Source organism: Erythrolamprus reginae, chromosome Z (assembly GCF_031021105.1).
Source record: "Erythrolamprus reginae isolate rEryReg1 chromosome Z, rEryReg1.hap1, whole genome shotgun sequence".
NCBI lineage: Eukaryota > Metazoa > Chordata > Lepidosauria > Squamata > Dipsadidae > Erythrolamprus > Erythrolamprus reginae.
The window spans coordinates 90457632-90485396 of NC_091963.1; the positions used below are offsets into that span (position 1 = coordinate 90457632).

Consider the following 27765-nt stretch of genomic DNA (forward strand, 5'->3'; position numbering starts at 1 on the left):
AAAAATTGGAGATTAGTTGATAACTGCCTCAAACAGCTGGGCTCAGGTATGGGTCTTTATGGAGGAGGGGCACCAGGGGCACCCACTACTGGTGCGCTGCATGTGCAGCTTGGGTTATCTTGTGTGCACACTATGTGTGCGTGCATTCACAGTGTGATTTTACTTCTGCGCATGCACACAAAGCAAAAATGTTCCGAAATATCATAAGGAGACCCATGCACAACAGTCCCCTTGCAAGATTTTGTTTCTGTGCATGCACACAAAGCAAAAAAATGTGAAAAATTAAAGAAAAAAGATGGCAGCACCCGAAAGAGTGGCACTGGAGCGGTCTTGCACAGTTGTCTACTGCAACTGGTAGCAATCCATCCCTGAGGTATACTAGTATCTTTTTCATTGAAGGAGGGAAAAACCTCTTACTCAAGGAGGTTTTCACCTCCACCTTTATTCAGTTTTCTGCCACCTTCTATAGCCTTTATCAACCAAGTAAGTCAGGGTATAACCTTCTAGTAAAGAGTTATTAAATTCTTTCAAGATCTACAGAGTCAAACTGGTCCCAAATAATTTCTCAAGAATCTGCTATCATTTCAGTTGGACTTGATAAGTCAATTCTTAGCAATGCTTATCCTTCTGGTTTATTAATGAAATAAATAAAATAAATCATTTACTTTATTACGGTAATTACTTAGAAAGTTTATATTTCCATATAACTCAAACATGACACCAATTGGGAACTCTACTCAGATTCTGAATCAATTCATCACAAAAGTTGAATAGAGAATCTTCTGGCCAATTTTCCATATTAGAACCTTAGAAAAATGCTGCTGGGTGACTATCTATGCATGCAGTAGGAGTCAAGAAATAAATATCCATAATTTTTGCCACATGGTATGGCCTTGAACTTGAAAGCTTTGAACACATCTATTCTTCATTTTAACCCAGTCATGCATTCTATAGCTCTTCTGCTTATCATTTCCAATTTTCTATCCAACTAGAAGCTTTTTCATTACTAAATGGAAAAGTGCTTCATTTGGGAACCACATTTTGGCAGTTACCATTTGCTCTGTGTCAATTAATAGCCTGAACAAAAGGAGGTAGACGTTCTTGGCTTTGGTTTAAAAGACTGAGTAGCTGAAGCAAAGGATCTGCACTGACTTCAGAGTGAAAGGCACTACCATCTTTTTATGCCACATCCCACAGTCTTAAACAACTGAACAAAAGCTCAAGGTCAAGAGAGAGAAAAGGAAGAAAAAGCAAAAAAAAATAATTTTTTTTTTTTTGGGGGGGTGTCTATTTGGGTTTTCTTCCTTATGATATTTGTATATATTTTCATTTGCCATTGTAGGATTGAGAAAATATTGGTTAGTAAGAATAAGTTAATAGTCATATTTACTACATACAAGTACTTATCATACACTACGTACCCTGTATTTATCATACAGTATTGAATGACTATTTTTCTTTAAAAGATTTTAGACAAGATAAAGAGCAAATATGAAAGCTTAATTTTCCTAAATTATACCTATTTTTTAAAAAAATAAGAACCAGAAATAGGGTGTCCGGGGGAAAGCATTTTGAAATTCCCTGATATTTCCCTGAAACTTGCGATCTAGTTAAGGTGCAGTCATAGGTGACGTCATACCAAACAGCTAAGCCGTGGAGAAATATCGATAGCTGAGGAAGCAAGTTGTTGCCACAGTTATGCTCATTTTTGCTCGACTCTGCCAGGCAGCATGATCCAGGGTTTTTTAATATGATTTCCCCCTGACTTTTAAACATTTTAATACAGTTTGGTTCCCCCCCCCATTTATTTATTTATTAGATTTGTATGCTGCCCCTCTCCGTAGACTCGGGGCGGCTAACAACAGTAATAAAACAACATATAACAAATCTAATACAGTGGTACCTCAAGATACGAACCCCTCGTCTTACGAACAACCCGAGATACGAACCCGGGGTTCAGAAAATTTTTGCCTCTTCTTACGAACTTTTTTCATCTTACGAACGCCAAACCCGAACTTCCGGGTTTGGCATTCCGGAGGCTGCTGGGAAGCCCCGCAGCCCGGCTGTCACCTTTTAAAACAGCTGGGGGGCTTCCCAGCAGCCTCCTGAAGCCGAACCCGGAAGTTCGGGTTTGGTGTTCGGCTTCGGGAGGCTGCTGGGAAGCCACCCGGCTGTTTTAAAAGGTGACAGCCGGGCGGTGGGGCTTCGCCGCGGCGGCGGCAGGTTGGTAAGATGGAAAACGTTCGGGAGGCCGCTTTGGGTTGTCTGGGAGGGAGGGCAGGAGGTCCGGCGCTGGGGGAGGGAGTCAGGAAGGTCCTCCTGCTCATCCCCTCAGCAAAAAACATAAAGACGGTCTGCCGCCGCATGACAGGCAGGGCGGAGCAGCGTGGAGCAAAGGGAGTCTGAAACCGCCAGCGGCTTCAGCTTATTATTTATTTATTATTTATTTATCTATTATTTGGATTTGTATGCCGCCCCTCTCCGAAGACTCGGGACAGCTCACAACAAGTGAAACAATCATGATAATCCAATTAATTAAAATATTTAAAGATTTAAGAAAAACCCCATATACTAACAGACACACACACAAGCATAATATGTATAAATTGAATGTGCCCAGGGGAGATGTTTAATTTCCCCATGCCTGACGGCAAAGGTGGGTCTTAAGGAGTTTACGGAAGGCAGGAAGAGTAGGGGCAGTTCTAATCTCCGGGGGGAGTTGGTTCCAGAGAGCCAGTGCCGCCACAGAGAAGGCTCTTCCCCTGGGGCCCGCCAACCGACATTGTTTAGTTGACGGGACCCGGAGAAGGCCCACTCTGTGGGACCTAATCGGTCGCTGGGATTCGTGCGGCAGGAGGCGGTCTCGGAGATATTCTGGTCCGATGCCATGAAGGGCTTTAAAGGTCATAACCAACACTTTGAATTGTGACCGGAAATTGATCGGCAGCCAATGCAGACTGCGGAGTGATGGTGAAACATGGGCATACCTAGGTAAGCCCATGACTGCTCTCGCAGCTGCGTTCTGCACGATCTGAAGTTTCCGAACACTTTTCAAAGGTAGCCCCATGTAGAGAGCATTACAGTAGTCGAACCTTGAGGTGATGAGGGCATGAGTGACTGTGAGCAATGAGTCCCGGTCCAGATAGGGCCGCAACTGGTGCACCAGGCGAACCTGGGCAAACGCCCCCATCGCCACAGCTGAGAGATGGTTTTCTAATGTGAGCTGTGGATCGAGGAGGACGCCCAAGTTGCGGACCCTCTCTGAGGGGGTCAATAATTCCCCCCCCCAGGGTGATGGACGGACAGATGGGATTGTCCTTGGGAGGCAGAACCCACAGCCACTCCGTCTTATCCGGGTTGAGTTTGAGTCTGTTGACACCCATCCAGGCCCCAACAGCCTCCAGGCACTGGCACATCACTTCCACCGCTTCGTTGACTGGGCATGGGGTGGAGATGTAAAGCTGGGTATCATCGGCATATTGATGATACCTCACCTCATGTCCTTGGATGATCTCACCCAGCGGTTTCATGTAGATGTTAAATAGCAAGAGGGAGAGGACCGACCCCTGAGGCACCTCACAAGGGAGAGACCTCGGAGCCGACCTCTGACCCCGCACTAACACCGACTGCGACCGGCCAGAGAGGTAGGAGGAGAACCACTGGAGAACAGTGCCTCCCACCCCCAGCCCCTCCAACCGGTGCAGAAGGATACCATGGTCGATGGTATCGAAAGCCGCTGAGAGATCGAGGAGCACCAGGACAGAGGATAAACCCCTGTCCCGGGCCCGCCAGAGATCATCCATCAACGCGACCAAAGGGGTTTCCGTGTTGTAACCGGGCCTGAAACCCGACTGTCGGGGACCTAGATAATCGGCTTCTTCCAAGGACCGCTGGAGCTGGAGTGCCACCACCTTCTCGACAACCTTCCCCATAAAGGGAAGGTTGGAGACTGGACGATAGTTATTAAGTACGGCTGGGTCCAGGGAAGGCTTCTTGAGGAGGGGGCGCACGAGCGCTTCTTTATAGAGTGTTGGAAAGACTCCCCTCCCCAAGGAAGCGTTGGTAATCTCCTGGGCCCAGCTCCGTGTCACCTCCCTGACGGCCGAGACCAACCAGGAGGGACACGGATTCAGTAGACAGGTGGCGGAACTCACAGCTCCAATGGCCTTGTCCACTTCATCAGGTGTCACCAGATCAAACTCTTCCCAGACAGGTGGACAAGTACGTGCCCCAGTCACCTCGACTGACTCGTTGTCAGTCGACTCTGTTTTACAATTGGAGTCGAGGTCGGCCCGGATCTGAGCGACTTTATCAGCGAAAAACGTGTTAAACTCCTTGGCACTACTCTGCAAGGGCTCCCCAACTCCCCCCTGATTAAGAAGGGAGCGGGTCACCCTAAACAGAGCAGCCGGGTGTGATTCCGCTGATGCAATCAAGGCGGCATGGTACGCGCATCTTGCCGCCTTGAGCGCCACTTTGTAAGTCTTAATAAAAGCTCTTACAAGTGTTCGATCAGATTCAGACCAACTCTTCCTCCATCGCTTCTCTAGACGTCTCTTTTGGCGTTTCAACTCCCGGAGCTCCTCGTTGAACCATGGGGCTCTATGGGGTCTAGCGCCACGGAGAGGTCGCAAAGGCGCAATCCGGTCAAGAGCCTCCGCAGCAGCTGTATTCCAGGCCTCCGCAAGAGACTCCGCCGAACTGTGGATGAGTGCCTCTGGAATAACCCCAAGCGCCGTCTGAAAGCCCTCTGGGTCCATCAGGCGTCTGGGGCAGAACATCTTCATTGGTTCCGCCTCCCTGCGGGGAAGGATTGGAGCCAGGAAGTCAAGCCGTAGTAGAAAATGGTCTGACCATGACAAAGGCAATGCTTCTAAGCCCCTTAGTCTCAGACCATTTCTCAATTGCTCGGAAAGGAATACCATGTCAGGTGCGTGCCCTCCCTCGTGAGTCGGACCCTGTATTACTTGAGTCAGGTCCATGGCTGTCATGGTGGCCATGAACTCCTGTGCCAGCCCAGAGGTTTCGCCGAGTGACGGCAGATTGAAGTCCCCCAGGACAATGAGTCTGGGGAACTTCACCGCCAACCCGGCTACCTCCTCGAGTAGCACAGGCAGGGCTTTTGACACGCAGCTGGGAGGCAGGTACGTGAGAAATAAGCCCACCTGAACCCCTAAGTCCAACTTCAGCAAGAGAGACTCGCAACCCGCAATTTCCGGAGCAATGAGTCCACGCAGGCAAAGGTTCTCCCTGGCTATAATAGCCACTCCTCCCCCCCTTCCCTGGGGTCGAGGTTGGTGCCATATCTGAAACCCGGCTGGGCAAATTTCAGAGAGAGGAACACCTCCCTCTGGGCCCAGCCAGGTTTCAGTAATACAAGCCAGGTCGGCCTCCTCATCCAGGATCAGATCCCGGATGAGGAGAGCTTTATTTACCACCGACCTGGCATTAAGCAGCAGCAACCTGAGTCCAGGGCCAGAGTTACACTCATCACCAGTACCCAAGATTCTGAGCAGAGACAGGTTACAAGCGGTGTGCCACAAGGGTCTGTTCTGGGTCCTATTCTTTTTAATATGTTTGTGAGTGACATAGGGGAAGGTCTGGTAGGGAAGGTTTGCCTATTTGCCGATGACTCTAAAGTGTGCAATAGGGTTGATATTCCTGGAGGGGTCTGTAATATGGTAAATGATTTAGCTTTACTAGATAAATGGTCAAAGCAATGGAAACTGCAGTTTAATGTTTCCAAATGTAAAATAATGCACTTGGGGAAAAGGAATCCTCAATCTGAGTATTGCATTGGCAGTTCTGTGTTAGCAAAAACTTCAGAAGAGAAGGATTTAGGGGTAGTGATTTCTGACAGTCTCAAAATGGGTAACCAGTGTGGTCAGGCGGTAGGAAAGGCAAGTAGGATGCTTGGCTGCATAGCTAGAGGTATAACAAGCAGGAAGAGGGAGATTGTGATCCCCTTATACAGAGCGCTGGTGAGACCACATTTGGAGTACTGCGTTCAGTTCTGGAGACCTCACCTACAAAAAGATATTGACAAAATTGAACGGGTCCAAAGACGGGCTACAAGAATGGTGGAAGGTCTTAAGTATAAAACGTATCAGGCAAGACTAAATGAACTCAATCTGTATAGTCTGGAAGACAGAAGGAAAAGGGGGGACATGATCGAAACATTTAAATATGTTAAAGGGTTAAATAGGGTTCAGGAGGGAAGTGTTTTTAATAGGAAAGTGAACACAAGAACAAGGGGACACAATCTGAAGTTAGTTGGGGGAAAGATCAAAGGCAACATGAGAAAATATTATTTTACTGAAAGAGTAGTAGATCCTTGGAACAAACTTCCAGCAGACGTGGTTGGTAAATCCACAGTAACCGAATTAAAACATGCCTGGGATAAACATATATCCATTGTAAGATAAAATACAGGAAATAGTATAAGGGCAGACTAGATGGACCATGAGGTCTTTTTCTGCCGTCAGTCTTCTATGTTTCTATGTTTCTAAGATTGGGCTCACAGAGCCGGAACAAGGGACTGTTAATAAGCAACGGTCCCTCGTTCCCCTGGAACGGCTAGCTCTGTGGCCCCCGCCATATCTGCCTCTCCCCAGCAACACAGGGATATTCCGACCCTCTGCCACCCCAGAGATCGGTGCCGCTTCCTCTCCTGTCTCCCGAGCGTCAGGTGGGCCAGATCTATCCTTCACACCACTATCAGTCAACTCATCCATACCATAACCCCCCCCCCCAACCCAGTTATACCAATCATTCCATTCATACCCACAGGCATATTTATCCCAGTCATCCATTACTAAACGCCCCAATATATTAAAAAACAATTAAATCAGTAACAGTATAAAATAGCAATTGGTAAAAAATTTAAACACTAAAACATTAAAATTTTCCTTATAAATAAGTTAATAAGATAAAAAGTTAAAAAGTTAATAAAATAGTATAAAAAATATAAAAAATGAAATCAGATCTTAATTAATATCAATCATCAGTCAATCAATCAATCCAGGTCCGAATCCTCTATAGATCTTCCATATAGTCAGAGTCTTAAAGTTTGCTGTTTTTTCTATAGTCTATGGTCTTGCCACTAGGGGCGCAGTTCTTCTATGGTCTTAGTAGCAGTTGAGGAGATGGGGAAAAAAATGTGAAAAATGGGGAGGGGGAGATGACAAATGATGACAAAAACAGGAATTAAACGATAAACAATAACCCCAGTCTAATTAGCCATGATGATTCTGGCAGTTAATTCCATAGTTCTCACCCCCCTCTAGTTCTTCAGGTCTCTGTAAGCACTCATACTGGGCGTATGTCTCTTTCATTCCGTTTTATCCCCCCCTTGGCACCAGCAGCTCTCACCCATTGGTGCCATACAGGGGGGGGGGTTGTTTCTGGGTATTCCGCAGATGCCCTCCACCACCGACTGCAGGTCGCTCCCACCGGCCTGGATTGTCAGCGGCTTCGGTCTCACGAGCAGGCAGGGTCGCCTCAGTTCCAGCGCTGGTCTCTGCTTTACTCCGCTCCGCTCTCTCCGCTCCCCTCCTTTCCATCGACCCTCGAACCTCGCCTCCACCGCCCCGGCACTGGCACTGGTCACTCTCACTCACCAGTGCCGCGCCAGGAAGCTCGGCTCGGTCCGGCTCTCCACCTTCACAGCTTCTCTCCTCTCTCCTCTCCTTCGGCATTTTGCTCTCAGCATTTTGCTCTCAGCGTTCAGGCGCGGCCGCCAACTTCCGCGCCTCAGCTGATCGGCACTACAGCTTCCCATTGCTCCGCGGGCGGCAGCAGACCGCCTTTGTATTTTTGGCTGGGGGGGAAGCAGAAGGCGCAGGATCAGGCCGGCTGCAGGGGGTGGGGAGAGGCAGCAGGTCTGCATCCTGGGTGGGCGGCGGGCGAGGAGGTGCGACCGAGCGGGCCCGGCTCAGGCTCCGGCTAGGACGGGGCGGGCAGCGGCTGGGCGTGGTGGCGAGGGTGCGTCTGACTCGGGGTTGGCGGCGCCCGACGCAGCGGGGAACATCAGCGTGGGAGGCAGGAGAGGACCAGGCAACCGGAGCAGCGTCGCCGCCGCTCCCGGCTTGGCTTCCCTTGGCGGCGCAGGCAACGCGCGCTGCGATCTTCCGGGCCGGCCAGGCTCAGCGGATCAAGCCCGGCCCCTTTCGGCCGAGCGGCGGCGACATTGCTCCCGGCTTGGCTTCCCTCGCCGGCGCAGGCAAGGCGCGCTGCGATCTTCCGGGCCGGCCAGGCTCAGCGGATGAAGCCCGGCCCGGCAGCTGCCTTCCGTCACTGAGCCTCGCCAGCCCGGAAGATCGCAGCGTGCGTTGCCTGCGCCGGCGAGGGAAACTGAGCCAGGAGGGGCGGCGACGTTGCTCCCGGCTTGGCTTCCCTCGCCGGCGCAGGCAACGTGCGCTGCGATCTTCCGGGCCGGCCAGGCTCAGCGGATCAAGCCCGGCCCGGCAGCTGCCTTCCGTCACTGAGCCTCGTCGGCCCGGAAGATCGCAGCGTGCGTTGCCTTCGCCGGCGAGGGAAACCGAACCAGGAGTCGCGGCGACGTTGCTCCCGGCTTGGCTTCCCTCACCGGCGCAGGCAACATGCGCTGCGATCTTCCGGGCCGGCCAGGCTCAGCGGATCAAGCCCGGCCCGGCAGCTGCCTTCAGTCACTGAGCCTGGCCGGCCCAGAAGATCGCAGCGTGCGTTGCCTGCGCCAGTGAGGGAAACCGAGCCAGGAGCGGCGACGACGTTGCTCCCGGCTTGGGTTCCCTCGCCGGCGCAGGCAACGTGCGCTGCGATCTTCCGGGCCGGCCAGGCTCAGCGGATCAAGCCCAGTCCGGCAGCTGCCTTCCATCACTGAGCCTCGCCGGCCCGGAAGATCACAGCACGTGTTGCCTGCGGCGGCGAGGGAAGGCGAGCAGGGAGCGGCAGCGACGCTGCTCCGGTTGCCTGGTCCTCTTCTGCCTCCCACGCTGATGTTCCCGGCCCGCTCGGTCGCGCCTCCTCGCCCGCTGCCCGCCCAGGACGCAGACCTGAAAAACGTGGAGGCTGGTGAACAAAGGCCAGAACTTTTGGCTTCTGGGTGGATGGGAGGAGTTAAGCGGCCGGAGGAATCAATGCCGCTGGGCTGGTAACATCTCCCCAATGTAAAAAGCCGCTGGGCTGGTTTAGCTTCTCCTGTCCAGCCCGAAGCCGAAACAAAAACGCGGAGGCTGCAGGAGTCGGGATGTGTGGAAGTGGTCCGCGGGAGAACTGAGGGGACCCAGCCCACGCCTGCTGCTTGCTCTCCCGGAAAGACACCAGCCCACACCTTCGGGAGCTTCCCAGCCAGGTCCCTTCCACGGGGCAGTGGCCACAGCTCCCCCCAGTTCTCCTGCTGACCCTTTCCACACACGCACACCCTCCCCAGCCTCCGCGCCGCCGGTGGTGGTGGAGGAAGGCGCCCAGCTCCTCCTCCTCTTCTTGCTTCTTTAGAAGATGACAGCCGGCCGGCGGCGCGGAGAATGTGGCCCGGAGGCTGGGAGGGAGGCAGAATATAGGAGGAGGAGGAGGAGGAGGGAGGCCAGGAGGGAGAGGGGGAAGGAGGGAGGGAGGAAATCAGAGAAGACGCACGTACAAACCGGCCTTGCGTTTCCCTCCCTTTCCTTCCAGTCATTGCAAGCCGGACAGTAACTGTTGACTTTTCCGTTAATCCACCCACGAAGCTCCCTCCGGGCAGCCTGCGCTGTCTCCCCCGTCTCCCTCCCCTCCACCCACACCCGAACAAAATCCGAATGCCGGCGGAAATGAGGCAAAAGCGGTGAATTTTGGGCTTGCATGCATTAATCGCTTTTCCATTGATTCCTATGGGAAACTTTGTTTCGTCTTACGAACTTTTCACCTTACGAACCTCCTCCTGGCACCAATTAAGTTCGTATCATGAGGTATTACTGTATTTAAAATAACTAAAAACCCTTATTAAAAACCAAACATACACACAAATATACCATGCATAAATTGTATAGGCCTGGGGGGAATGAATATCTCAATTCCCCCATGCCTGACGACAGAGGTGTGTTTTAAGGAGCTTACGAAAGGCAAGGAGGGTGGGGGCAATTCTGATCTCTGGGGGGAGCTGATTCCAGAGGGTTGGGGCCGCCACAGAGAAGGCTCTTCCCCTGGGGCCCGCCAAACAACATTGTTTAGTTGACGGGACCCGGAGAAGGCCAACTTGTTTTAACGAATTCCATGATAATTAACAAACTGCCGATTTCCCTGATAATTCCACAATTTCCCTGTTTTCCAGGTTTGCTGGATTCCCTGCAGGAATGTTGTATTGTTTACAGCTTCTTAAACCCCATCCTTTAAAGTATTTAAATAACTTTACTTCCAAATAATGACAACAGCCTATTTGGATGGAAGTTACAAAAAGATTACCAACTAACAGAGTTTATGCATTTGTAATAATTTTCAGATGGAACATATAACCCACTTGACCACTGCAAAATTTATCAGGAACCTAGAAGTAGATTCACTGTACCCTTGATAATCCAATTAACTCAGTCTAGTTTGGAAGAAAACATATATTGTATATATTATATATACAATATATATACACACCATACTTTTCGGTGTATAAGGCACACCAATGTATAAGACGCACCTAGATTTTAGAGGAGAAAAATAAGGAAAAAAGTATTCTAAACCAAATGGTGTAGCATTATATTGTTTAATAAAATACCAGCAAATACTGGAAAACCGCTAAACATCAAGTGATCTACAATAACATCACTTAAGCAATCACATAAATGAGATTTTCTGGGTCAACCATGCTGCTGCCTTAATGGATTGCACTGTGGTCAGAAGACTGGTGTGGTCTGAATCTAAGGTTTTGGGAACAGATGTGCTAAATGGACATATCCACTCCTCTCCCAATTCTTATGTGCCCTCAATCATTTGGGGACCAGACTTTTCTGTCTTCTATGGCAATATTACACATCTCAAGATGAATGTATGGTTATTTCCCATTCCCTGAGATGTATGACGGTATTATATCCATATCTTAACACATATGTACTGCATTAAAACTTTCCAATAATTTCTCTGCATTGCATTTCAATGAAGCTAATGTGGTTTTTTTTGTTAAGATTAATCTGTGCGTAAGTATATTTATATTATTTTCTTACATGAAGGTGACTAGTTACAAAATGTCAGGGAAAGGGGGGGGACACTGCCTTCTAGAACTTAAGGTTTTGAAGTTTGAAAACTAAAAAAAAAGGGGGGTTGGGTTTTTTACAAACCTTGGCAAGAGTGGGAGGGCAGGTGATAAAGCAGAGAGTTTTGTTTTGTTTTTATCTGCCGGCCATTTCTTTGTGGAATGAACTGTACAAACTACTTTTCAAACCTTGACTTCTGTGTGAAAGCCTGTATGAGCAGCAAGGAAATAACAAAAGACTCAAAAATAAGACAAAATGGTGGGAATCTCTCAAGGATGTGGATCCTGTTATTCCATGAAAGTTCAAACCGCTGTTATAAAAGGTTTCAGGGATGAATGCCCGCTTCCCTTACTCTTTTCATTTCAGCATCTTTAATATATAAAATGCAATGACATCTTGCCATTTTCCAAGATCTCCCCCCCCAACTCCCTGCTCATTTCTTTTTATGACTTTCCACGAGCACAACTAGGGCATGGGGATAGTGATGCACAGCGGAGGAGGAAGAGGAGGAGGAGGAAGTGGGGAGGAAGCAAATGAGCCTTCACTTTGAGGCGGAGACGAAATGCCAGAGCCCGGGAAAAGGAGCCGGGGCAACTCATCCCATCACCCAATCAGGACCGCCCGATCCACGGGGCTTTGAAAAAGAAGCTTCAAGCAAAGCGCTCGTGGCCCCCTTGCCGGCTTTTTAAGTGGAGCTGGTGGCCGCTCGGCTTCTGCTGTAGTCTGTGAGTGGTTTCAGATTTCTCTGTTGGAGTGGAACTTTTCCTCCTGCTCTTTCTCACCATTGTACCTATGGCTTACCTCAGAGCCTATTGCTATTTTTCTTTCTCTCATCTTCTCCTTTCTCCTTCTGGCTTCCACTACCTCTTAATCCTCTTTTTTGAGGCATTTGAGGTTGCTACAGCAAAGGAGGTTGATTCAAGACCAGGGAAAAGAGTTGCAAGTGCCAAGCTGCCGTGCTGCTCTCCTCGGCCCCTTTTTCCCTTGGTAGGTTAGTCATGGCCACCTTTCCTTCCCCCTCCCAGTCACCGAGGAGAGCAGCGTGGCAGTTCGGCACTTGCAACTTTTTCCCTCTGTCTTGAATCAATGTCCTTTGCTGCAGCAACCTCAAATGCCGCTGCCAGCAAAAGCTCGGTTTAGCTCTGTAGCACTGATGTAAGAGACAGAAGAGGAGACCGGGGTGGGGATGGCAGCAAAGGAAAGTGTGTGTGCAGTGGTGGTAAGAAGAACATGGTACCTGCGGCAGGGTGACTGCGGTGGCAGTCAGCAGCAGCGACAGCAGTCTTCCCATAGTCCGGCGATAACGGCTTCTCACATAGATTGGTAGCGGAGGCCGCCGCCAGCCGCCAAACCGATTTCAAAGCCTCCTCTGCCGGATTACAGGAGGGCTGCCGCCGCTATTGCTGACCGCCACCCAATTGCATTCAGTATATAAGACGCACCCAGTTTTTGGCGCACTATTTTGAGGTAAAAAGGTGTGTCTTATACACCAAAAAATACGGTATATTGCATATGTAGTATATATATTATATTATGTCTTGTGAGCTGCCCCAAGTCTTTGGAGAAGGGCAGCATACAAATCTAATTAATAATAATGATAATGATGATGATAATATTAATAATAATAATAATAATAATAATAATTTCTGTTGTCTGATGAAGATGAACATGTAACAAAAGAAGTTGTATTTTATGCAATGACCACCAGGAAGCTAAAAGGGGCACAAGATGACAAATAATGCTGTTAATGTTCAAGGGGACATTTTTAAACTGATATGTAATTTTTAAAGAATTTGGCTACATATATAATTATATAATGTAAATACTTTTTTTAATGCAATGCTACTCACATTGGTTCCATTGAGAAAATTTCCAATAGCTAAGAGAGCAGAAAGAATAAATCCAAAGGTAGCATTGTTCTCTAGCTGATCCATTCCTTCCTTCAGGTCCAAAAGTGGTTCTGCAATCTCCTGTCATTAACAAAAAATAAAACATGGAAAATATTTTTTAGCATCAATTAAATTTTATGAACAGGGACTTTCATTTAACAGTGAAGAATTCTTTTCAGGTAAAGGGTGTTACTATAAACTGAAGGCCCAAATAAAAAAAAAACAAGGAGAAAGAAAAACAAATTGCACCAGATAAGCCCAGCATGGTTGCACAAAAACCTCTGACAAACTGAGAGACAAAAAGGACAAGTATAAGAACAGAATATCAGCAAATATAGGTAATCTTCAACTTGCAACTATTTGTTTAGTGACTATTTAAAAATTATACTGGCTCTGAAAAAAGTGGCTTATGACTCTTTTTTCACAAAACTATAGCAGCATCACCATGATCATGTGATCAAAATTGGCAACCGGCTCATATTTGCAATGATAGCAATGTCCCATGGTCATGTAACCTTCTGATAAGCAAAGCCAATGTGGAAGCCAGTTTCACTTAACACCTGTGGCTAGAGAGATCATAAAATGAACCTAGCAATGGAAACTTGCAGCTTAATAGTTATCATAAGCCGAGGACCACCTGTGGCCCAAATCTACAAAGATGATCAGCGCTTGTACCAAGTGGCAAAATAAGAACTACAAAATCAAAAATCTTTCAATATGCTAAGGAACAAATAGAAAGTAAAGAGATGATTGAGGCACTAATGGGAGAAAAAGGCAAGAAGGTGACTGGCAGCTGAGCGAAAGTGGAATTGCTTAATTCTTTTCCATGTCTCTTCATGAAAAAGGAGCCGAACCTATCAATAGCAGCACTGTGGGAGACAGAACAGGAATGCGAGTTAAAATAGGCAAGAAATTGGTAAAAGACAACCTATCTACTTTAGATGAGGGTAAATCATCACCAAAACAGGATGATTTATGTTTTAGTGCAGTGGCTCTCAACCTTTCTAATGCTGCAACCCCTTAATACAGTTCCTCATGTTGTGGTGACCCCCAACCATAAGTCTAGCATCAATTCTCCCAACAGAGCTTTAAGTGGATTGGCAGGATGGTCAGAGTGATACCCCCACTGTAAACGCCTGATAGGATGGATTGTAAAAATATGTTCCAAGGCCCCAGAAGAGAAGCTTTAGTTCCTAACATCATGGGAAATTTGTCTTTTTCAATGGTCTTAGGCGACCCCGATGAAACGGTCGTTCGACCCCCAAAGGGGTCCCAACCCCCAGGTTGAGAACCACTGTTCTAGTGGATTCAGGAAACTACACCAATCAGATTGATATGAATATGTGAAAATTCTGAAGATAATCAAGCAGTGAATTTGTGAGCACCTACAAATGAACAAGGCATTCACTAGAAGCCAATGTGGATTTGTTAAAAACAGATGATGCCAGATAAACCTTACTGCCTTCTTTGAAAAGAAGACAGTGACTAAATTAGTGTTGGCAAACCTATGACATGCATGCCACAGGTGGCACGAGGGGCCATATCTGAGGTCCAGCGTGCATGTGCAGCATTTTTCGGTCTGTTTTTCAGCTGTTTTCACTTTCTGAACCTTGAGGATGGCAAAAAACAGCCCAAAGAAGTTCATTTGGCTGTTTTTTGCTCTGTCCAGGCCTCAGGAGGCTTTCCTGAACCCTGGGATTGGTGAAAAGCAGTCCAATGAGCCTATCGGAAGCCTCTGGACTTCCGTAAGGCCTATGTGTATGTGTGTGGGACAGCGCAGAGAGGAAGGCATTGTATTATGGGTGTGGCTACATGTGCACATGCTATCATGTATGCACTCTTTTGGCACCTGAGCCAAAAAAGGTTCATCATCATTGGACTAAATGAATGGATTAGAAAATGCTATGAATATATTATATTTTTCGGAGTATAAGATAACCCCCCCCCCCCCAAAGAGGGTGATAACTTGGGTGTATCTTATACACTGAATGTAGCCCCGCCCACCCATCCCACCCTTTGGCCTCTGCCTCCCAGCAATTTACCTCCTTGCAGCAAACAGCCAACAGCCTGTTTCACTTTCAGCTTCAGCATATGCAGTTGATTATTGGTTGGATTTGCCTCTTAACTGTCAGCTGTTTCAGGGCTGCAGAAAGGCAGAGGCTGTGGGCATTTCCTCCAAAGGACCATTAGATCTGTCCGTCCATTGTTCGGGGGTGGCGGGGGGGGGGGGAAACACTGACACCCTCAGAAAGGATCCGTAACTTGGGTGTCCTCCTGGATCCACAGCTGAGGCTTGATCACTACCTCTCGGCTGTGGCCAGGGGGACCTTTGCCCAGGTTCTGGACCAGAAGGCTTTATGCACAGTCATTTCTGTCCTCATCACCCCCCATCTTGATTATTGCAATGCACTCTACATGAGGTACCCTTGAAAAGTTTTTGGATACTGCAAATACCCCAGAATGCAGTTGTGCAAGTTGTCATGGGTGTACGCCCATGTGACACCTATGCTCTGCGAGCTGCACTAGCTTCCTATTAGTTTCCAGGTACAATTCAAGGTGTTGGTTATTACCTATAAAGCCCTACATGGCTCAGAGCGAGACTATTTATGGGACCGCTTCTTGCTGCATACCTCCCAGAAACCTATAAGAGCACACAGAGTTGGCCTCTTCAAAGTCCCGTCGACTAAGTCAGTGTTTCCCAACCTTTTTTGAGCCGCGGCACATTATTCACATTTACAAAATCCTGGGGAACATTGAGCGGTGGGGGGGGGAAGTTTGGACAAAAAATATCTCTCTTCCTCCCTTTCGCTCTATTTCTCTCTCTCCCTCTTTCTCTCTCTCCCTTCCTTCCTCTTTCTTTTCCCCTCTCTCTCCATCTCTTTGTTTCTCCCTTCCTTCCTCTCTTTTTTGCCCTCCTTCTCTCTCCCTCCTTCCCTCCCTCAATGTCTTTCCCTCACCTTCCCCCCTCTTTCTCTCTCTTGCTATCTCTCTTTCTCTCTCTTTTTTTTTGCTTTCTCTCTTTCTCTCCCCCTCTCTCTCCTTCTCTTACTATCTCTTTCTCTCTCTTTCTGTCTCCCCTCTCTCCCTCTCTCTTTCTCTCTCTTCCTCTCTTGCTATCTCTTTCTCTTTCTCTCCCCCCTCTCTCCCTCTCTCTTTCTCTCTCTTCCTCTTTTGCTATCTCTTTCTCTTTCTCTTTCTCTCCCCCTCTCTCCCTCTCTCTCTCCCTCTCTTGCTATCTCTTTCTCTCCCCCCTCTCCCTCTCTTTCTCTCTCCCTCTCTTGCTATCTCTTTCTCTCTCTTCCTCTCTTGCTATCTCTTTCTCTCTTTCTCTCCCCCCTCCCTCTCTCTTTCTCTCCCCCCTCTCTCCCTCTCTTTTTCTCTCAGCAGCGGCAGCAGGGTGATCAGCTGTGAGGCGGAGCTCCGGAACCGAGGGACCGACGACGACGGCTAGACATGTTGCTAGACGCCGTACATGCTGGCGTTGCGCTGGGCATGGATGTGGGGCTGGAGCCTCCATCCCAGCCCAGCCAGCAGGCAAGTGCCAGCCACGCAATTCCAGCATGTCCAGCCGCCGCCATCGGTGCCTCTGTTCCGGAGCTCCGCCTCACAGCTGACCACCCTGGCGCCGCCCCACGGCTATTGCCCGCTGCCACCGCTGCCCTCCCACTGCCGCCACCCTCCCACCAGGCCCCAAAGCTCACCTGCTGCCGTCGCCAGGACAGCTCCAGCCGGGCGGGGCGCTGCAGCTGCCGGAAAACTTGGAAGGCACAAACAATGAAGCTCAGGTTCCGGTCTCACAACTTTTTGATCTTCGCAAAAAGTTGCGAGACCAGAAGCTGAGCATTTTTCTTCGCGGCACACCTGATCATGTCTCGTGGCACACCAGTGTGCCGCGGCACACCGGTTGGGAAACACTGGACTAAGTAATGCAGGTTGGTGGGACCACGGGGGAGTGCCTTCTCTCTTGCCACCCTGGCCCTATGAAATCAACTCCCCCCTGATGTCCATCCTGCTTGCACCCTACTGGCCTTTTGTAAGGCAATGAAGACCTGGCTTTGCCGGCAGGCCTAATAACCATCATGGTCAAATTGTATGAATGGTATCTATGCATGTTGTTGTGACTGTTTCATCATGGGCTTTTTCATAAGGATTTTGTTGTTTTAGATTTTATATTCAAAAACTTAAGTGCTGTCTTGATCTGCTGAATATTCAAAACGATATTAAGGAACAGTTTAGTAGAGAGAAATTCCCAAGAGTGAGAGAAAATAGATTAAATTAAGATCCAAAACAATTATATTTATTTAGCAGTAAGAAATTACCTTTTCCGCAAGCTCATAATCCATTTTAAATGCCCAGAGCTGAAGTCTAGGAGTGAGTTCAGTAATGGAAGACAGAGTCAGTAGGAACTGTTCAGCAGTACCCAGAGGGATATCAGGATTGGCTAACTGAGCTTCTTGAATTTTCTGCTTTTCCTCTTCTGTGGGAATCATTGTAAGAATTTTCTAGAAAGACCAAAACAAAACAAACAAAAGAGAACCAAAAAAACACCACCCCATCAAAGACAACTATACAGACTGCTCTTCTACATTGACTATATCAAAACTGAAAAAATAGTTAAAGTTTTGTAAAATTTCTTGATAGAACTAGCTTTTCTTTTTATAAATATTAGTATGATTCAGTATTAGCCACACCAAAATTATGTAAAACATTTACATTTCAATTATTTTAATAATTCTTTAAAATATTATAATTAATTATTTTTTAAAAATCATTTTACATTTTCAACTCTGTTGCAACATAAAAGATTTTGCTGAAGAATCATGTACAGTAATACCTCGTCTTACGAACTTAATTGATTCCGGGATGAGGTTTATAAGGTGAAAAGTTCGTAAGATGAACTAATGTTTCCCATAGGAATTAATGGAAAAGCGAATAATACGTGCAAACCCAAAACTCACCCCTTTTGCCCATTACTGCTGGCATTCGGATCCTTGTTCGGGGTGGTGGTGGATATGACATTCCTGGCGCTGCTGCTGCTTCTGAAAGGGAAACCGCCGTCGCCACTATCCTCTTGTCCTAGCAAGAGGAATGGAATCCGGCGCTACGTGACAGCCCCACCCTTTGGGAGGGTGGGGCTGGAGCAGAGGGGCGGCTGTGAAGGGGTTGGCTCGGCAAAAGCGCTCCCAACGAAGGGGCTGTGAGAGGATTTTCTCTGAGCGCTTACGGAACGCCTGTCCCGCCTCTCCTGCAGCCCCTTTGCTGACAGCCCTGGACAAAAGCGCTCCCAGCGAAGCGGCTGCGAGAGTGCTTTCTCCAAGCACGGAATCCCAATGGGGGCTGTAATCAAATGGGAAATCCCAGGGGTGATAGTCACAAGGCAGGGAAATCCCTGCGGCAGTCAGAGAGTGCACGCGCAGTAAGAGAGCCCATGCTCCCGGGCTCAGGTTCGTAAAACGAAAATGGTTCTTAAGACAAGGCAAACAAATAATAAACCCCAGGTTTGTATCACGAAAAGTTCATATGAAGGGGCGTTCGTAAGACGAGGTATCACTGTACTTCCGTATCTATTGTTAACTGAAGTCTTATGTATTGACTCAGAGGTTCAAAAAGAATTAGCACTAGGACATGTTACAAATTGTCATAATATGCTTGAGGAGACAGACAGGGAAATTGCTTGTTTACAGCCAAATCTCTTAAGGAAGAACATTGAAATCCCATGAAATCGCAATGCTATCATGAGAATTTTTACTGCTCTGAGAAAATTTGCATGGGTGTCATATATCTGTTACAACTCAGTTGATTAGCATTTAGTACTCTGAATTGCCCAGGTTTACACTGGCATTTAGGTTATCAATAGAACTGAGCACACACCTAAACGAAGCCTTTATGGAGTTCTATAACATCTATTCCCATGATGGCTTTTCCCCCCTGGCTTTCTATTTCTTAATTGGAAAACAGAGGAAAACGGTGATATTGAAACAAATGTGAGTATGAATGCATAAGTTCTGTTCAAAAATTAAAATTATGCTAATTGTTGCTGATTGATTTTAAAAAGATTATATATCTGCAGAAACAGAAACTATAATGTAATAGTAATCAGATTAGTCCATTATGAGAATTCATACATCCAACATATTTTTAGCCACTAATGTATAGAAATAATATACTATTTAATGTAATGTTATGTTTGGTTTTCTCAGTACCTCTATTCCTTCCTTATTTAAGGCATATTCATCGAAGTTCAAAATGGCAACCTTGATTGTCCTTGGATGTGGTAACACAGTCAGCCCTATATTAATAGCATTGCTCCGCTTGGAATCCAGGACAATGATTTCTTGCCTCTTGCCATCTGCAGCAGTTTTCTAAGAATAAGAAGCAGAGACAGTAAACGCCTACATTTCTTCAGTCATATAAATATTCTTTAAACAATTAAATCTATATAGTTAGTATAGCATATGGATAACATGATAACTTGACAGTAAAATAACCTATGATAGATTATTCATAGACTTTTCTTAGAAGATTCATAAGACTTTATGAACTGTGGAAATGAGATGCCATTGTTGGGAAAGTTCCCAATTAAAAATCTAAGGACTAAACAGGGGTATTTGACTCTTAGACTTAAAGATAATGATTGGGGTGATTTGTGGTAAATAAGAAACCATATAGATTTTCTAGGAGTAAATTTCAACAAAAGACTTCTTGAACTTTAATTTCATTGTGGTTTAACTTGAATATTTTTTTTCATATATGTAAGTTATGACATGTCAACTGGATTCTAAATACGCGTATAAGCTAATAAATAGTGGACCTGCTTTGCAAGGGAGAAGCTATTATTGCTGCAATAAATTTATGACTATTTAACAGGCCCAAACTCAGAGATAACACTATGAAATCCAATTGAGTTCAATTTTTTATTTGTTTGCATTTAATGGACAGAAAGTGGCCCAAGTAAATAACTTTCTAATCTACTAAATATATTTTGGAAGATCCTATGGCTACCCTTTTCCCTCCCACTCAGGACAGCAGTCTCTTAATCGGGCCTCTTTCTGGGAAGGATCTGATTGGCCAAGTACTCCAGTAGAACTATTTAGTAGGGTTCTGAATTAGTTTGCTACTGGTTTGCGCGGTTGCGCAGAATCTTCTGTGTATCAGAGCCGCTCACTGCTGTTCTTTACCTCACCTGACCCAAAATAGCATCAAGAGTCATATATTGCTGTTCTAAGACCTGGTGCAAACTGGGAGCAACTAACTGCTGAAGTACACGCCCTCTGCTACTACAGTTGCACATTCCATCACTGTTAGCAATATATGACTCTTGATGCTATTTTGGATCAGGTGAGGTAAACAAGAAACTCCTCATTTTATTACTCTGGTATTGAGATTTTTAGATGAGGGTGGTTATATTCAAATTATTGCCATTTATACGCATCCAATTAAATAATTACAGTATTTAAAATAGAATAGAATTTTACTGGCCAAGTGTGATTGGACACACAAGGAACTTGTCTTGCTGCATATGCTCTCAGTGTACATAAAAGAAAAACATACATTTGTCAAGAATCATGTGGTACAACACTTAATGATTGTCATAGGGGTCAAATAAGCAATGAAGAAACAATATTAATAAAAATCTTAGGATACAAGCAACAGTTACAATCATACAGTCATAAGTGGGAGGAAAAGGATGATAGGAATGGTGAGAAAAACTAGTAGAAATAGAAGTGCAGATTTAATAGAACGTCTGACAGTATTGAGGGAATTATTTGTTTAGTAGAGTGATGGCATTTGGGAAAAAAACTGTTCTTGTGTCTAGTTGTCTTGGTGTGCAGTGCTCTGTAGCGATGTTTTGAGGGTAGGAGTTGAAACAGTTTGTGTCCAGGATGTGAGGGGTCAGTAAATATTTTTTCCACCCTCTTTTTGACTCGTGCAGTATACAGGTCCTCAATGGAAGGCAGGTTGGCAGCAATTGTTTTTTCTGTACTGTCCGTACTGCTCCCACCCTACTGGCCTTCCGCAAGGCCACAAAGACCTGGCTTTACCGGCAGGCCTGGGGGCCATGAATTGTCCATCTTTCATGGCCAAATTTTATTTTATGAATGGTGTGCATGTACAAGATTTGATTGGTTTTTATATAAATGGGTTTTATTGGGGTTAGTTTTTTAGAGCTTATATTCCACTTGGCTGACTCACCGAGGGCTCAGCTTTCCACTCCAAGATAGTTGCTGCTGCAATAGAGCGGTTGCCGGGCAGAAGGGGCGCAGGGGCTAAAGCTGCAGCTATGCACTATGGCTTTCCAACTGCGCTCCCCCCTCCGATGGAACGGCTCTTTTGCGTGGTGCTTTTGCTCTTCCGGGTGAGATTTTTTTGCAATGTCTCCTGCCCGTATGGTAAGCAGCGGCTGCGGTGCAGATATGATGCCCCCATAAGAGCTGGAATGGGACCTCGGGAAGTCTTCTAGCCCAACCTCACTGGCTTGTTGACTCTCCTCTTCTCCTCTTGCAGGCACTTTCCGATTCAGCCAAGGCTCGAACTGCCAGCACTGCCACCAGCCCGGCTTGTGCCCCTCCCCCCACTGCTGACTAACAGCCATAGTGTGACTCCTGCGGGTGGCTTGCTTGACATGGCAGCCGATTCCCTCGGGATTGGCAGGGCATGGGGCACAGAGGTTTTGGCTGCTGCTTCCGACCCAGCTCTCTGTGCTCAAGATAGCCGCAGCTGCAGCTTCAGCCCCTGCACCCCTTCTGCCCAGCAGCTGCTCTATTGCAGCAGCGGCTATCTTGGAGTAGAAAGCTGGATCTGGAGTGGCGGCACTGCCAATCCCGGCTGCTAAGGAAGCTAACAACAACAAACTGGAAGTGCCTTTTTCTGAACTTCCAGTTTGTTGGGTGATTTGTTTTTTGCCTTTGGAGCTTCAGGGAAGCTTCCCCGAAGGGTCTGGAGGACAAAATGGTCTTTTTCAAGGCCGAAAATCAGCTGGGCAGTGCACAGGTGTGCTGTAGCTGAAACCTGGCAAAGTGTCGCGTACCCTCCAATATTATGGCTCCGCATGCCACCTGTGGCACGCGTGTCATAAGTTCGCCATCACGGGTTTAGACTACAACTCAATTTAAAAGGATCGTGGAAGACTTAAACACTTGGCCTTAAGCAACAAATTCTAATTCAGTAGTGAGAAAAGTAAAATCCTACACATAAGCAGGAAAAATGTGCAAGTAGAGAATAGGTAGTACCTAGCTCAACAGTAGCAACTGTGAGAGGATCTAGATGTGCTAATTGACCACTATGTAAGTTTGAGTCAGCAGCATGCTGCAACAGTCAAAAAAGCCAATGCAGTCATAGGCTGCATCAACATAGAATCAAGATTATGTGAAGCATTAATACCTCTGTAATGCCTTGGTAAAGCCACACTTGGAATATTGCATTCAGTTTTTGTCAACACGACCTAAAAAGATGTTGATATTCTGGAAAGAGTACAGAGAAGAGCAACAAAGATGATTAGGGGACTGGAGAATGGTTGCAGGAACTGGGTATGTCTAGATCAGTGTTTCCCAACCTTGGCCACTTGAAGATATCTGGACTTCAACTCCCAGAATTCTGGGAGTTGAAGTCCAAATATCTTCAAGTGGCCAAGGTTGGGAAACACTGGTCTAGATTAATGAAAAGAAGGACTAGGAGAGACATGATAACAGTGTTCTGATATCTCAGGGACTGCCACAAAGAAGAGGGATCAAGTAATTCTCCAAAGCACCTGAGGACAGAACAAGAAGCAATGGACGGAAACTCATCAAGGAGAGAATAAATTAAGAAGAAATTTCCTGAATAATCAGTGGAACAACTTGCCTCCAGAAGTTGTGAATGCTCCAACACTGGATGTTTTTAAGATATTGGATAACCATTTGTCTGAAGTGGTGTAGTGTTTATTGCCTAAGCAGGTGGTTGGACTAGAAGATCTTCAAAGTCCCTTCCAACTATTCTATTCTATTCTACCTCCAAGGTTCCTTCTAACCCTATTATTCTAGGTTATGCCTATTTGTGTGTGTGTGTGTGTGTGTGTGTGTGTGTGTGAGAGAGAGAGAGAGAGAGAGAGAGAGAGAGAGAGAGAGAGAGAGAGAGAGAGAGAGAGAGAGAGTATAAGAGAACCAGTTATATAGCCTAATACAGATTCTAACTGTACAGAATTTCTAGATATAAAATTTACAAGTAATAAGAATATCAGAAGAAGACAGAGACACACTTCTCTCTTTGTATTCCCAACTGGATTGGAATATACTAAAAGAACTGTAATACTATTTAGCACTTACAGTATATTTCATATAAAACGAAAATATGGTAGTTAAACTGCAAAGTATTTACACAATAATTCCCACAATAGGAACAAAATCTATTTGCTGTCTGACACTCAACAATATTAGAGATTTCTTTGTTGGCAACATGAAACAAAAAATTGATATTTATTTAATCTTTTAAAGATTTTAAGAGATAAAAAGGAAAATGAGGAAGAAATTACATCTTTGTCCCAATTAATTTTTTAAATCTGGTATTTACACATGATATTGAACTTCATTTAAGGTTTTAAACTTATTTAGGCAATTTCTTGATTCTCAGTACACGTAGTCCTCAACAACAATTTATTTAATGACTGTTCAAATTTACAGCAGCATTGAAAAAAGTCACTTATGACTGTTTTCACAGTTATGGAAACATCCCCATGGTCACATGATCAAAATTAAGATGTTTGGCAACTTACTCATATTTATGACAATTGCAATGTCCCAGGGTCATTTTTTTGCTACTTTCTGACAAGGTAAGGCAATAATAATAATAAGGTGATAGAGAAACCAGATTAACTTAATAACTGTGGCAAGGAAGTTCATAAAATGGGGTATAACTAACTTAGCAAATGTCTTGCTTAGCAGCAGAAAGTTTTGGACTCAATTGTGGTCATAAGTCAAAGACTACCTGTATCTTATAAAACATTATTTATTATATATGAAAATCTGACCTCAGTAGTTATTGAATTATTTATAAATATTACTATAATATGAACAAAATTAAGATATATAAAGAACAGTACCTTTGTGATAGGAAGATCCTTTGATTTAGTCTCAAAGAGATGTTCTAATTTTGCAGTGTCTACTTCAATAGGCTCTAGTTTGGACCACAGGAATCCTTTGCAGTGTCTGTTTTTCTTGCACTGCCATTCAAATGGCCTCACTTCATTCCAAAAGAGACGAATGGTTTTCTTCTTTTTTATAAAGTTTGCTTGATCTTTAGGAAGTGGGGATGACCCTAAACCTTGAGGAGTGCTTGACAGACATGGAGCCAATAAATTACTACAAGGTGGGGGTGGAAGAGGACACCTATAAATCAGTGGAGGGGGTGGAGGAGGAAAACCTAAAACAGAAGATATGGGTGGTGGAGGGGGAACCAGGGCATCACTAGGGCTGATCTGTATGTCCAAAATGTCAATATCATCCTCATCTCCTAAATCTGTAAAATCCATATCTTTGATTTTCAATTTTCTTGGACTAGCCAAGAGTTGATCCCAAATAAAGTCAGATTCTGTTTTAGCTTGCAGTGGTGTTTTTTCATAAATCTTTTCATTAAAATCATTTTCAGGTAAATTAGAAATTTTGGTCACATCACCACTGTTGAATCTTTCTGCAAAGATCTTCACATTGCCTTGATTTTCCAAACTTCCAATCTCCATTTTTTTAATACATTCATCTTTGGCCTGCTTACTAGTTTGTAGGGCTGAAATCCTGCTGGGTAGGCTGATATCAGTATCTTCACTTGCATTCAACACCTTCTTTATATCTATCTTTGCCTCCAATTCTTTAACTCTTTCCTCTTTGGTAAAAGGAAAATTATTATGGGCAAAAAGCATATCCAGCATAAACCGTTTATTATTGAGGATGTTGTTGTATTGGTCGTTCACATCATCATCTTGTATGTCTTGCAAACACGGACCTGAAACATTGAATAGTAATGAGACACATTTGCAGAGAATCTAGTATTGTTTTCAAACTGAAATAACACTGATAGTCAGAAATGACATAACAGTATTGTAATCTACTCAATAAAAGGGGATATGTGGGGTAACTTTCTTCCTGTTTCAAAAGAAAGTTGCTTAAAATAAAAGAGAGCAGCTTATTAAAAATAATGATAATTTTTCATTCTTTAGTTTAAAAAAATGAATGAGATTCATAAAAAAACAAGATACATCTACAGTTGTTACCTCTACCTACGAATGCCTATACTTACAGACTTTTCTAGATACGAACCAGGTGTTCAAGATTTTTTTGCCTCTTCTCATGAATCATTTTCCACTTACGAACCAGAGCTTGGAAAAATTTCCCAGGAACTTTGAGAGCTGCATGAAAGCCAGTTTCCTGCCCCCCCCCCTTTAATTCTGGCCAGCTCGGGCTTTTGTGGGCTGCCAGAGGAGCCTTTCGGTGGTGCTTAAGGAGGCTTTGGCAGTCCAAAGTGAACGAAGCATTTTCCTTTCTCTGGGTGCTTGGAATAAACCTCTGCTAGCGCACAGAGAAAAGAAATGCTCCCTTCGCTCTCGGAAGCCCAGAGTGAATGGAGTGTTTTCCTTTCTCTGGGCACTTGGAGAGTGAATAAACCACTTTGTTGTGGTGACTCCCTCATGCTGCCTCCCATACACCTGGTGCGAGGTTGCCTCCTGGAGCGGAAAGGCAAAAGGGGGTGCTTTGCCCTGGCCAGACCAACTCGGCTTCAGCCAAACCGGGGAGTCACCACAGTGAAGGAAAGGTGCTGCCTACAAAGCGAGCGAGCAAGAGGAGAAGGGAGCCCTTCAGAATGGGAAGGAAGAGGCAGCAGGTAGTAGCAGCAGCAGCAGTTGCTGCCTTTCGGTAAAAGCAGGAGGTTACCCCCTCTTGCCCTCCTGTGTTTCTCTCTCTGGCACAGTGTATGGGAAGCAGCCTCGTGCCGGGTGTATGGTAGATGCGTGCTCCTCGTCACCAGAGTCTCTCTTTTTTTTTTAAGTCTTAAAGTTTTGGATTTTTTTTATTCTCTCACCTCGCCTTCTTCCTTTGGCAGCGACTCTCTTCCTCCGCTTCTCCTCCTCCTCCCCACCCAAATTCCGAGCTTTTATTTGTTTCCTAATGGGCTTGCACACATTATTTGTTCTTACATTGATTCCTATGGGAAAAATTGCTTCTTCCAGCTAACCTCAGATTGTGCCCCCTTGTTCTTGTGTTCACTTTCCTATTAAAAACACTTCCCTCCTGAACCTTATTTAACCCTTTAACATATTAAGAATGTTTTGATCGTGACCCCCTTTTCCTTCTGCCCTCCAGACTATACAAATTGAGTTCATTAAGTCTCTTATGCTTAAGACCTTCCACCATTTTTGTAGCCCGTCTTTGGACCCATTCAATTTTATCAATATGTTTTTGTAGGTGAGGTCTCCAGAACTGAACACAGTATTCCAAATGTGGTCTCACCAGTGCTCTATACAGTGGGATCACAATCTCCCTCTTCCTGTTTGTTATACCTGTAGTTATGCAGCCAAGCATACTACTTGCTTTCCTTACTGCCTGACTGCACTGTTCACCCATTTTGAGACTGTCAGAAATCACTACCCCTAAATCCTTCTCTTCTGAAGTTTTTTCTAATACAGAACTGCCAATACAATACTCAGATTGAGGATTTCTTTTCCGCAAGTGCATTATTTTACATTTGGAAACATTAAACTGCAGTTTCCACTGCTTTGACCACTTATCTAGTAAAGCTAAATCATTTGCCATATCACAGATGCCTCCAGGAATATCAACCCTATTGCACACTTTAGTCATCGGCAAATAGCCAAACCTTCCCTACCAAACCTTTCCCTAATGTCACTCACAAACATATTAAAAAGAAATGGCACACCGCTTGTAACCAGTCTCTGCTCAGAATACTCGCCATTAACAACAACCCTCTGATATCTACGCTTCAGATAGCTGCAAATCTACTGAAGTATCCAGGAATTAAGTCCAATCTTCACTAATTTATCTATCAGCTCTTTGTGTGGAACCGTATCAAAGGCTTTGCCAGATAAGCAATATCCACGGCACCACCTTCTACTTCCAAGCTAGTATGCTTTTGCATTAAGTAAAATCCCCTTTCTTCCCATTTTACATGTTTTTAATAATACATTTTACATGTATTATAGAAAGAATAAATCCATTATATTGTATATTTTTCCTAGCTATCAAGAATTAATATATTATTACATTATAGAGCCATGGTGGCGCAGCACTGACCATCATAAATGTGAGTCAATTATCAAGTGTCTAAATTTTGATCATGTGATCACGGGAATATTGCAATACTTTGAAAAATGGTCATAGGTTATTTTTTTCACTTGCATTGTAATGTTAAAGAATCACTAAATGAACTGTTGTAAGTCGAGGACTACTGTAAATACTAATCTAAGATACATTACTTTTAATTTAATTTAATTTAATTTAATTTATTAGATTTGTATGCTGTCCCTCTCCGAGGACTTGGAGCGGCTCACAACAGAATACAATATCACAAATCCAATATGATAAAAAGCACATTAAAAACCCATTATTAAAACCATACAACTCATTCATACCATATACAAATATTAAAATGCCTCTATCTTATAAAACACATTTAAAAATAACTGTATCTTATTTTCTCAA

General features: G+C 45.2%; 1 protein-coding gene across 4 annotated transcripts in view; it reads right to left on the reverse strand.

Annotated features, from left to right (window-relative positions):
- FHOD3 (formin homology 2 domain containing 3) overlaps positions 1-27765 on the reverse strand; it is a 363967-nt gene that overhangs the window by 71313 nt on the left and 264889 nt on the right. For all 4 annotated transcript variants that reach the window (XM_070728908.1, XM_070728906.1, XM_070728907.1 and 1 more), the window contains 4 exons: positions 24159-25054; positions 19288-19446; positions 17404-17586; positions 13046-13165 (listed from right to left, as the gene is read on the reverse strand). In XM_070728908.1, the coding sequence (XP_070585009.1) occupies positions 13046-13165; positions 17404-17586; positions 19288-19446; positions 24159-25054 (1358 nt within the window). The remainder of the gene's footprint in view (positions 1-13045; positions 13166-17403; positions 17587-19287; positions 19447-24158; positions 25055-27765) is intronic.